The sequence below is a fragment of the Octodon degus genome, unplaced genomic scaffold, assembly GCF_000260255.1.
Source record: "Octodon degus isolate 3935 unplaced genomic scaffold, OctDeg1.0 scaffold00006, whole genome shotgun sequence".
Classification (NCBI taxonomy): domain Eukaryota; kingdom Metazoa; phylum Chordata; class Mammalia; order Rodentia; family Octodontidae; genus Octodon; species Octodon degus.
This window is the reverse complement of record NW_004524582.1, coordinates 32,794,536-32,807,412: the sequence shown is the minus strand read 5'-3', so window position 1 is coordinate 32,807,412 and position 12,877 is coordinate 32,794,536. Positions and strand designations below refer to the sequence as shown.

General features: G+C 41.3%; 2 protein-coding genes across 4 annotated transcripts in view; both read right to left on the bottom strand.

The window, feature by feature from the left end:
• Positions 1 to 12,877, bottom strand: part of Poln (DNA polymerase nu) — a 157,313-nt gene that overhangs the window by 45,925 nt on the left and 98,511 nt on the right. The window lies entirely within an intron of this gene.
• Positions 5,043 to 5,363, bottom strand: LOC105743311 (60S ribosomal protein L36a-like). Its single transcript, XM_012516604.1, has one exon. The coding sequence runs from the start codon at positions 5,361 to 5,363 to the stop codon at positions 5,043 to 5,045; it is 321 nt and encodes a 106-aa protein (XP_012372058.1).

Here is a 12,877-nt window from a genome sequence, read left to right as displayed (position 1 = left end):
GGTTAGGTACTTTTCTAGGGAATAAGTGTCATCCTACACATGGAAGTCATCAGATATACAGGGAAACATCAGAGCTTTTGTATTTGCATTTATTCACCATTTAACTTATTTTGTCTTTTTGAGACAGGGTCTCGCTATGCAGCTCGAGCTGGCCTTGAGCTCACTCTGTGGCCCAGGAGGGTCTGGGACTCCCAGAATCCTCCTGCTTCAGCTTTCTGAGTGCTGGGATTTCATCAGTCTCTGCTACTTCCCTCCTTTTAGGTAAGAGTTTTTCCAGCAAAGAGAGCTTATCAGGGGGAAAAAAGGCCATTTTAAAGAAAGTTTATCTTAAATTCAATGATGAGATGATCCTTTTCAAACAGTCTACACTAAATTGACATGTCTTCATTTAGCTCACATTGATGTCTCCATGCTTGAAAATTTGACCTGGATGAGAGGTGAAGTTGCAAGGAATGGACAGCTTTTGGAAGCTGCAGTGCTCCAACGAGCCTTACATCCATACACAAGGAAAGTCTTCTTTCGAGTAAAATCAGCCTGGTCCTTCTGAGCTGACAATGATAATGTCTCCTGGCTCTAGCACTGGTTCTGGGTCTCCCTCACCATGGAATATTATCTCCCAGCCACCTTTCATGCCTTCGTCACTATGAATCTCTAGAATCTTTGCTCTGTCTTCCTTCCATAGCTCTTAAACCTATCCTTGGGGCTGATATGTTGCCCAAGGACCGGGCACTCCATGCACCCAGACTGAATTTGCTGAACCATTCCAGGTCTTATCTGATGAATACTTATTTGCATTCTAGCACCTTGGCAGTTGAGACACTCCACAGCTCCTCTCCTTACCACCTTGGACTTCACATTTGTCACAAATCACATTCTTTGGCAGAGCCAGTTTCCTTGTGACACCATTATATAAATCTTCTAAGGTAACTGAGGACTGATGCACCACATTTTTACCTCTCCTTTCTCCCTGCATCCTTTCTTTTTATTTATTTATTTATTTATTTATTTATTTATTTGTTTATTTATTTTGGTGGAACCAGGGATTGAACTCAGACCCTTGTGCTTGCCAGGGAAGCACTTATTCCACTGAGCCATCTCCCCAGCCTCTGCATCCTTTCTCCTCCTCCAAAAAACATCTCAAAGATATCCACGGGGGACCCCAAACTGCTACCTGCTCTACCCTCCTTAATTCTCCTCCTTTGTTATATAAGTTCCTTTTCTTGGCATCAGAGAGAACTTAATAAGCTTGAGAAATCAGTTTAAACTTTTCTTCTTCATTTAGATTCTAATCAGGGTGGTACTTCAAAGCCAGTTTCCTATAAGCCTTTTTCAGTTGTTCTTGGGTGGCACTGGGTTTGACCCCAAAACATCCTCTCATCCTTCCTTCAAGTCTCAGCACAAATCCCTCTTACGATTTTAATCTACATGCCTGGGCCTCCTGGACTCAATAGGCAGGACTTTTGGAAGATGATTGGAAAATGGAGGTGGTATTGCTGACATGGTGTTAGAAGGTCAGGTCTTCACAGAGATGGGTTCCTGAGGGCATTATCTGGAAGGGTTAAGCCCCTTCCCTTCTCTGCTTTCAAGCCATGGCCTGAGCAACTCTCCTCTTCCAGGCCCTACCACTGCAATGCTTCTGCCCTGGTAACAACCTACTAACTAAATCTACGCAAACTGCGAGACAACAAATCTCTCCTTTAAATCGCAAGTGTCAGGTATTATGTCTCAGGAGCAAGAAAGTGACCAAGACGAAGAAGGAGCCTCTGACTGCATCTTCCAAATGTCAGTCCAAACACTGAGCACAAACACTGAATAACCAGGTTCTGGATCCCCCCTTTCAGCTGTGCCTTGCACACAGATTGTGCTTAATATTCCTGCTTACTGAGTAAGGCTGTTGTGCATCTCAAGCATATCCATCACCCATTATTGAACACATGCAATACACAAATGGCCACTTTTGACTTTAACTCCTTATTTTTGCTTACGCCCATCACATGTCTCTAATATTACATGTCCACTACATACACAGAGCCAAGGAATGACTTTGGGAAGGGTAGCAGCTCAGCATTATCAGATACAAACCTGACCTTCTAGGAGTTACCATTTGCCATGATATGTGTGTTAGACACACAACTCATGTAACACAGCATTCAAATGCACAAAATTGAAAGGCAGTCACAGGAAGTCTTCCTGGATCCTGTGAGGGAAGGAGAGAGTACTTTGGTTCCCTGAGGAGTGGAGCTGACAAATAGACATGGTGAATTTCCAGGAAAGGAGACAGGAAGAAGCCAAGAACCACATGCATTTCTTCAAGTACCCCCAGCAAAGTCTATGCAGGAAGGTGTGGGCACACGTAAGCTCGGTAGCTGATGCCTTTCCTGTTGCTTCTCACACTGTGTAGCAGTCATATCTGTGCACATATGCTCACATTCATAGTTCACATCCACAAATGTGCACATCATGTGTCAGAGCTCCTGCACAGCCTCTTGGAGGAAAGCAGAGTGCTTGGTGCAGATGGAAACACAGGCCTCACAGGCCCACGACCGCACCCAAGCCGAACGTCATGCTAGCAGGTGGATGCTGTCAAAGGCCAAAAATCAAGCATCACACACAGGTGGGACTGTGCCTTTCTGAGGAAGAAAGAGGAAGTGATAAGAGCTCGCAGACACCATATGGCCTGGTGCGAGTGGGCTCCCATTAATCTCCTCAGGTGAGGAGGCCACCCCCTTTCAACACATGTTCCCACATGTGAGAACCTTTGCATGAGATTCCTGGGGTCAGCTTCATGTTATCTATGTCACATGAGCTTGTCCCTTCACACTGACCACATGTGAAAATTAAATCTCAATATCTAACCTATGGCCAGTGGGCCAAAATGGTGCTTAGGTGTATTTAACTCTTGTTGAGTTTCACAAGGGCTCACAGTTAAGAGCTTGCCTTGAGTGCCAAAGCAGACTTGGATATTTGAGCAATGCAAAAATTAGGACTTTGGTGACTCTTGAAATTTTTTGCATAATGAGATGCACATGAGTCTTTTGGGGGCCAAGGTAGGACGTTATGGTTTAGATGTAAAATGTCCCCCAAAACTCACATGTGTTCAGAGGTGGGGCTTTTGCAAGGTGATTGGATCATGAGGGGACTGTACTCATCAGTTGATTAACCCAATGCTGAGTTCACAGCTGAATGTGCTGTTATGGGTGTGGTCACTGAGTGGGTACCCTTGTCCCCAGCTCATCCTTCTCACTCTGCCTCCCAGCTCCCAAAGGAAAGCAGCTTTCTTTTGGCAGGACTTTCCATGCCATTTCTGCCCTGAAGCCCACCAATTCTGGACTAACCCTTTGAAACACAAGCCAAAAATAAACTTCTCCTTAAGCTGTGGATGTTGGGTGTTTTTGTTCCAGCAATGAAAAATTCACTCCTACAACTGTAAGATTTTAAAAGTTCATTTGGTTCATGATGTAAATCTACCAACAATTACATGATTTATGAACATCTTGCTAATAAATATTTTGATAGACATTTAAATTATGTTATGTGGGAGGGATATACATCAGCAAAGCAGAAAAATAACATAAAGACCTTGATTAGAATCATTCATACTAGCTACCACACCATTTATATCATCCCGATGAACATGAGGTATAAATATTGTCATCAGAGAGCAAGGCTCTTCTTACCCAGATGCAGTTTGTGCCCTGAGGAAAAACCACAAAATATTCATCAAATAACAACACATGAATGGCTGTGCTTAGGAAACAGCATAGACATTTCCTATACAACTAGAATGATAAGTGAGAAATAGCTCTTTCACTTTTGTTGGGGATAAATTAAAATTATCTCATGGAGTAGGCTAAAATTTGCAACTCACTTGGGTCCTCTTCTGTCCCTCTTTTGGACAGGAGTTTTCTCTCCCCCAGTAAGTATATTCTGCTCTTAACCTCCATTGTTCCTAAAATTCATCCTTTGGTTTTAGAGAACACGAACTTGTCCCAGGCATCTTTCAGGTTGGAGTTTTATTTCCCTATATTAATGGTGGACTGTATTGCTTCTGCTTGCATTGCCTGCATTGTCTGCTTCTGCTTCTGCAGTCCATGATCTTACCACGGCAGGATCTGATGTCTCTCTTCTGCCAACTAGGCCTTGGCCCTGGTAACACTGCCATGTTCTGAAGGTCAGCTGTACGTTCCCTGAGGACCAGGATTTAGAGCATCCCTGTCCCAGCTCCCCTCACGGTTCACACAGAACTGAGCAGAGGAAGGGATCTTCGTTTCCTTATCAGAGGCACACAGGACCCATGAATTCCCCCTCTAAGCCATTCCTTGGGGGCCCATAGAAATTTGGCAGCAGAGAGGTTAGTTGGTGCTCCTGGAATATTATAGATATCTAAGTTAGGTAGAAATTGTGTAGGCAGTCAGACAGGGCTGGGTCTTTGAGATGTCAATGCTGAAGACAATTGTGGCTGGAGGTGCATTCACTGAAGACCAGACTTCAGGAAAAAAGGAACTAATCACTCATATACTTTCCCTAGGGATGAACAGCAGTAATTGATATTTTAAGCAGGCATCAGTCACCTTGGTGTGGGGACCAAACCTCCTTAACCCACTCCTTCCACAAATGTTGTCTATCCTCTGAGTGCTTGCTATGTGACCTGCTTCTTAATGTGTTCTCCATTTAACCAATATTACCCATGGGCCTATACTTGTTATAACCTTATTGGTTCACCATAGTCTTGTCCCACCTCATACCCGCCTTGTGAATTCCCATTGGATCAATATTGCCTAAGTGACTATACTTGTAATCTTAATTGATTATAATTCTGTCCCACCTTGAGCCCAACTTACCTCATGGCTTTAGTCAATAAAACACTCCTGGGAAGTAGAGTTGATGGGCCATCTACTTTCTGGGCCCCCTTTTGTCCCTTTTAGACAGAAGCTTTCTTTCTTTCTTTCTTTCTTTCTTTCTTTCTTTCTTTCTTTCTTTCTTTCTTTCTTTCAGTGAATACAGCAAGATTTTATTGTCTTCACAACAAAAAACATGAAAAGTTAAAACTGGATCACTTGGCCCTTTCTTTTCTTATCTCCTCCCAGTTCAAAATGCTTGCATCTCTTAATAGCCAGCATTCTCTTGGATCTGCAGTTGGGCTCAACACACTCAAGTCTCAGGACAATCTTCTTTGTAGTTTTGGTCTTCTTCCGGAAAATTGGCTTAGTCTGCCCACCATAGCCACTCTGTTTCCTGTCATAACGCCGCTTTCCCTGGGCATATAGAGAATCTTTGCCTTTCTTGTACTGTGTCACTTTGTGGGGTTGATGCTTGTCACACGTCTTACAGAAAGTTCGCCAGGTTTTGGGAACATTCACCATGCTTGCAGGTGCACGAACAGCGAGGGAAGCTTTCTTTCTTGAAATAAATTCTTCCTACACTTATCCTCCATTGGTCCTAGAATTCATTTATTGATTGACAGAACACAGGCTCAGCCTTTTGGACGTCTAGCAGGTTGGGAGTTCTATTTTCCTCTATCAGATAGTCTGCCTCTGCCAGGTTAGCTCCCTGCTGCTTTGCACCCTCCCTCAGCATCTCTCCCTATCCCAGGGGAGCTGCCATTCCCTCCCAGAGCAGCAAGAGGAGCAGCAGATTGGATCTGGAGTCTCACTTTCAATGCAGTCTTATAATAAACTTGGCTGAGTCTGGACACTACAGGGAAGGTTCTGAAATTAAAATGTTAACAATACAGAGCACAGATCTGTATTATTTTAGATCTTTTAGATCTCTACCACTTATTTTTTCTACTCTTTAGTTGTTCTAATTGAAAGTCAGTTCCTACTGAGCACAACTTCCTTATTCTCAGTGGAACCCCTCTTGGAAAATAACAGAGACTTCAGTTTGAGAGGACAGAAAACTTGTAGGGAGCAAGAGGTGCTGCTGGGGATGAAATACTTACAGGTGGCACCATGAAACCAGGATCCTATGTATACTGCCAACATGAGAAGACTGAAAGGTGGACAAAGGAAAGGAGACTGGTGAGGGACTATGAGAACCAAAGAACCACAGAGCTGAGCTCCAGTTTCTCTATGCCTAGTGTGTCCCAGACTGGGTGCCAACAGCCATGGACAAAAGAAAGCCCAACAAAAGCCTGCCCTCACAGCCAGAGGACCAGGGAAATGACAGACTTGCAAGGCAGAAAACTTTTAGATGAACATGGTACTGCTTCAGTCAATACCATAGAAAAGGCCGAGTAAGCTTAGCCATGTTAGCAAGAATCCTCTGGCCCAGACACCTGGCTGAGTTCCTCAGTCATTTTCCATGCACTGCGGGCTGCAAGGCTCTTCTGCCTTGCTATGTCTGGGTTGGTTCAATCTTTCCTTACGGCATGAGTCTTGGATAAATTCTTCCTTGCCTGTTTAAATTCTGCCTGGTGCAGTTTTCCTTTGACAAAATGAATGCATCAAAATGGGGATACAGCTAGAGCAATGCTGAGATGGAATTTTATAGCACTGAAAAGGCTTATATGTAAGACTCAAAGCAATAGCTTAAGCTCCCAACTCAAGAACCTAAAGAATAAAAAGCAAAATAAGCCCAAATCAAGCAGAAGAAAGGAAAGAATTGAAGCCAATACATTGATAATAGAAGAACAATAGATAAAAATCAATGAAATATATAGATTATTATTTGAAAAGATCCATACAATGACAAAACTGTCACTACATTGATTAGAAAAAAAAGAAGAAATAGTATCAGGAGTTAAGTAGGAAACATTACTTAGATCCTACAGATGTCAAAAGGATAAGGGAATGCTATAAACCACTATACACAAACATGAATTTCACAACTTAGACAAAATGAATCAATTCCTTAGAAAAACTTATCATACTGGAAAAAATTAAAAATTAAAAAATGCAATGGCCAGGGAGTTTGTGGGGCAATGACATCATGTGGCACTCACCTATGAAGTACTCGTGGCATTCAGAGAGGTGAACACCAGCATGCCCTATGGTCAGCAAGGCTGGCGACACAGGGAGACACTGGCACACAAATATTCACTGCAGCATGGCCCTTCTCTGCATTATTTTTATCAGTGAAGTACTTGCAAATAATCTAGTACATTTCTCTAATGACACACCAGGTAGCAGCCAAGATGAGCGAACTAAAGCTTCTTTTGTCAACATGGATATATCTCAAAACAATGTAAAATGAAAACAGCAAATCATATGCAGATAAGTACAGTATGCTACTATTTATGCTAAGTTTAAAAGAGCATAAAGCCCATCTATTATTTAAGGAATATAGATGGCAAAATAAACTCTACATCTGGGACAGAAAAGGGCACCAACTTGGGAAGATCAGACCTGGGAAAGGAAGAACAGTGACTTTAATGCCTTCAAGGGACACATAAGTGCTGAGCTGGATGCTGGCTTCATGGATGTGCATTATACAGGCCTCCACACTTTTATTTAGAAAGAGGGGCACTTTACTGAGCTTTGTGGCAGCAGGAGGATGGGTCAAGCAAGGCCTCCTGAGGACACATCCATCTCCTGAGCAGAAACCAGAAGTACCAGGGAGTGGCCAGGCAAGAAGGCTGGGCTGAAAAAAGTGTTTAGGAATCTAGGGAACAAGGTAATAAACGGAACAAGGTAAAAAAAAGAGTATGGCCTGAAGGCCAGGGAGTGCCTGAGGGCTCATGGAATTATAAAACGTATCAAAGCATTACTATAGTAGACAAAATATTAATTTGGCTCCAACCCAGATCAGTAGAAAAACCTAATACAAGTATGCTACTGAAATAGTGAACATGTAGTTAGAAAAGTAAGTTAAGAGGGAAAAAATCAGTCACTAACAAAGAAATCAAATAAAAAATCCAGCTCAATAGGGCCCAGATTTTAATATTTCAACATAATATAGCTATAACTTTAAAAAAAAGGTTAAATACAAACCTAGAAGAAAAAGAAATTGGGACACTAAAGAACTTGTAAAAACATAACGTGAAAGGTCAGATATTTTGAATTTCATAACATTGATGAATTCTGAGCCAGCATCACGAGTGACCCTGCAGTGAAATGGGGCATTGACAAGAACTGGCCCTGCTGCTGTGGAAACCTTAGAAGGGACATCGAAAGCCATGTGTGATAAGGAGGGATTGGATGGAAGAATGCGGCTCCTGGCAGGGACAGACAGAGCAAAGGTCCTCAGAGTTCCCATGAGAAGGCCTTCCTGAGAGGTGCAGTAGGTGTAGGAGGGCCACACAGAGCAAGGGCTGACAGTGAGCCCTGGGGTATCTTAGGTGGAGGGGGAGGAGTCAGACTAAGTGAAGGCCGCATTTCCAGCTTGCACCTCAGGTGGCAGGCAGCACGGGGAGGAGGAATGGCCGTGCTGCCAGTGCATGATGATCCTTGTGATGATCCCAAACCAGATTTGAGACATTCGAAGACAGATTAGGAGTAGATCCCACATAGGGTTTTCCATTCAATAAGCAGTGCCCACATGTTCTAGGAACAGAGGTGCAGGTAAAAAGCTTGTGATCTTGCAAGGTAAACACTAGGAAATAGGCTATTACAGCCCAGTGTTTCGAGCACCATGTTTAGAGTACAGGGAAAATCAGGAGGGACACCAGTCTAAGGAGCTGGAGAGCCAGTGATTAGTGAGCCATCCTAATGCAGGAAAACAGTGGTCGTCTGGCAGCTCACGCAGCAACACAAGCAAACAGGGAGAGTATCAGACCAATGGAAGTTGCTCCCACACTAACAAGAGGGAGAAGCCAGCTAATCAATGAAATCATCATTTTACTGAGTCCATCAGAGAGCTGGGTAGTCCAAAGAGAACTGATTCTTGCATAAGTGAGAGAAAAGTAGCAAGGACTGGAGAAAACCATCCAAAGGATTAGGGAACATCGCTTATTTTGCACCTATTGCCAGGAATAGGACCTGTTCCTATTATTCTTGAAAAGCTCAGAATTCACAGACATTCTGCAGGAAAGGGTGGGAAGTAATTAGCTTTAGACAGACCATTTCTCTGGCCACAACAAGTCATAAAATCAAGATCAGAAAGGGAGAAAAATGTTTCCAAATAAAATACATACCAGAACAAAGCTCGAGCATTTTAATGGGAGTACAGAAGTATCCATTACCCAATCAAATACAATCTATAATGTTTCCCTGCACACAAAGGTTATCTGGCATGCAAAGGAACAGGAAAAGAAACTCATAGTAGAAGTAACCATGTACTGAAACTAACCAATAATGGACACAGATGTTGAAATTAGCAGGCAGGGACATTAAAATAATCATTACTCACTCAATAAATTGAAAAATTAAATACAGATTGGAAGATATTAAAAAGATACAAACTAAATTGCTAGAAGTAAAAATTATGTCTGATATGAAAATATGTGATAGGATTAATAATGGTTCCCACATGAAAAGATTGGTGAAATAAAGGACACAATAATATAAACTATTGGTTATAGTCTAGATCTTGATGTCCCCAAAGGTCTATATTTTGGAAGCTTGACTGTTAGCCTGTGGTGCTGCTAGGAGGGGCAGAACCTAAGGGAAAGAAATGAGGTCTCTGGCTGCATGCTCTGCAGGGGACACTGTCCTCTGCCTTACCAAGACCCCAAAGAAGCATGGTCAGGCCTTTATGATTGAAACCTTGATCCAGAATGAGTCTTCCCTCCTGCTAGGCTGCTTATCTCAGCTGGCTGATGCACCATCCAAAGGAAGGAAGAGAGAAGGAAGAAAGATGAGCATCATATAGATGAGGGATAAACACAAGTGGCCCAGTATTAAGGAAGTGGAGCCCCCCAAAGCAGAAGAGGAAAGAGAAAGGGGTTTAAATAATGTCCAGCAATTGTCCAAGTTTAGTGAAAATTATTGGCCCATAGGTCCCAAGACACTTAATGAATCCCAACCACAAGAGATGTGAAGATAGTATACCAATGTGTATCATAATCAAAATTTTCAAGACTAATGATAAAGAGAAAAAGCTAAAAGGTGCTAGAGAAAAAGATGGAAAAAAAAGGAGAGAGGCAAAGATAATAAGAATACAAACAAAGTAATATCTTCCAAGTGCTGAGAGAAAAAACAATTCTTTCAACTGAGAATTTTGTGCTTTGAAAAACTAACTTTCAAAAGTAAAAATGAGGCCAAGCGTGGTTGGTTATGCCTATACTCCTAGCATTCAGGAGGTTGGGACAGGAGGATTGCCAGGAGTGTAAGGCCAGCTTGGGCTACAACATGAGTTTAAGGCCAGCCTGAACTTCATAGTGAAACCTGTTTCAAAGAGACCAAAAAAAAAAAGAAAAGAAAAAAAAAGTGAAATAACAAATTTATATATATATAAAAAAAGAAGAGTGAAACAGATATTTCCACAACTACAAAAGGCAGAAGAATACATCAGTGGCAGACCCACACCACCTGAAATGTTTTAGGTTATCTTTTACACAGAAGAAAAATAATGGCAAATAGAAATCAGGGTGTACACAAAGAAATGTTTAAATATAAAGAAGCAAACAGTTTAGAAGTAAAATGATGGAAAATACCATAATAGGGTCCTACCCCTTAGCTCAGTTCTTTAAGTGGATGCTTCAACAAAGCAGTCAGGCTCAGGTTGCTGTGGTTTGATCCCCACAACTCAAGTCAGCCAAACCTGCCCTGAAGGCGTTCGGAGAAAAAAAAAAAGGAAAATATCATAATAATATTAAAAGAAAACTGAATTAGCTATTTTAATATTAATATTAAATTATATTTTATTATTTCTAAAACTATGTAACAGAGCCACTATCTTCCAGCAATTTGCCAAAATGACTAACACAAAGGGCAAGAGGAGGGGAACCTGGTATAGTTCTCCAGGCCATTTAGAAAACATAAGGTTGCTCCTTTGTCCACATACAGGCAAACTGACAAAAAAGGTGATATTGTAGACATCAAGGGAATGGGTACTGTGCAAAAATGAATGCCTCACAAATGCTACCAGGCAAAACAGGAAGAGTATACAATGTTATCCAGCATGCTGATGGCATTGTTGTAAACAAGCAAGGGCAAGATACTTGCCAAGAGGATTACTGTGTGTATTGAGCATATCAAACACTCAAAAGGTCATGATAGCTTCCTGAAATGTGTTGAAGAAAATGATCAGAAAAAGGAGGAAGCCAGAGAGAAAGGTCCCTGGGTTCAACTGAAGTGTCAGCCTGCCCCACCCAGAGAAGTGCGCTTTGTGAGAACCAATAGGAAGGACCCTGAGTTGTTGGAACCTATTCCCTATGAATTTATGGCATCAGCTGAGGATGATGCTCTGCCATTCAGCACCTAAGTGGCAGCCTAATTGTTCTAGGTCCTACATAAAAATAAAAAATCATCCTGTGTTATAAGGGTGGTTTCTTAGTTGAACAGGTATGTGGTACCTTCTTACCTCAGAAATATCTGCAGCAGATTTTCACTGTACCTAGTAATTGTCTTATCTTTATTCTTCAGTGTTTTTCTCACTGAAAAATATTGCTGAGGTATTGTGCAGGTGTGTACTCAAATGTTCAAATATTTATAAAATATTTATATTGGCTTGAAGATCCTGTAAATCACCATGGGGAAAAGAAGTATCAAAATAAATGGAAGTTCACTTCAGAACAAATGGAAGTCCATTTCAGTTAAGTAAACTGTGTGAAGCCAAAAAAGAAAAAACTACTTAACATTTCATTTTACTAATACAAATTAATAGTTCAATATTAGGCAAAACAAAAGTCAAAGAAAGAACATTACTAGGGATAAAAGAATAATTTTGTAAAAATAAAGGAGTCAGGGGCTGGCGAGACAGATCAGTGAACTAAAGCACCTGCTGAGGCAAGCTTAGGCAAGCACAGAGACCGAGGTTTGATCAACAGCACCACATGCCACAGCAGCCCTGCCCCCAGGACAGGCTGAGTCTGCCACAGAGTCTGGGCATGGTGATGCATGCCTGTAATCCCAGTGCTGGGGAGGTGGAAAGCAGGTGGATCATCACAAGTCTGAGCTACGCAGTGAGGCCCTGTAGCAATCAAAAACATTTAAAAATAGATAAATAGAGAATTAAAGGAGGGGCCGGGAAGATGGTTAAGTGGAATAAGTGCTTCCCTGGCAAGCGCAAGGGCCTGAGTTCAATCCCCAGTTCTGAAAAAAAAAAAAAAAAAAAGAATTAAAGGAGTCACTTCATTGGGAAGAAATAATAATCTAAATATTTTTACCCTATCAAAAGCTTCAAAATACATGAAGCAAAAACTTCAGGGAGATTGAACTGCAAGAAGGAAAGAATCCCCATAATTATGGTTAGAGATTTCCATGTCCTCTCTGGATAGCTGGATCATCAGCAAGAATATATAAACTTAGACAACACTATCAGCCAACTTGCTCCAATTGGTGTTTATAGAATATTCTATCCTTGAGTAGCAGAATATTCTACCCTTGAGTAGCAGAATGCATTCTTTCCAACTACACATGGACCATTTACCAAGACAGATCTTTTTGGAGGCTGTACAAGTCTGAGTAAGTGTAAAATAATTCAATTAATGCAAAGATTATCATTTTACCACAACAGAATTAAATTAGAAATCAATAACAAAAGGATATTTGGAAAGTCACCAAATGTTTGGAAACATACTTCTAAATAATACACATATCAAATGACATTGAAAAAATTACCAGAAAGGTATCTTTTAGTTAAATAGAAATGAAAATACAACCTATCAGAATTAATTGAATGCCAGAAAGCCAAACTTCAAGGGAAATTTTTAAGTCTTATTAACTATTTATATTAGATTAAATCTTATATAACAAAATAAGGTAGATCAAATCAATGAATTCTGCTTCTACCTTAAGAAACTAGAGGGGCTGAGGAGATAGCTCAATAGAATAAG

Excerpts from the sequence above, each read along its gene's own strand:
- LOC105743311 (XM_012516604.1), bottom strand. The coding sequence starts at position 5,363 with ATGGTGAATGTTCCCAAAACCTGGCGAACTTTCTGTAAGACGTGTGAC.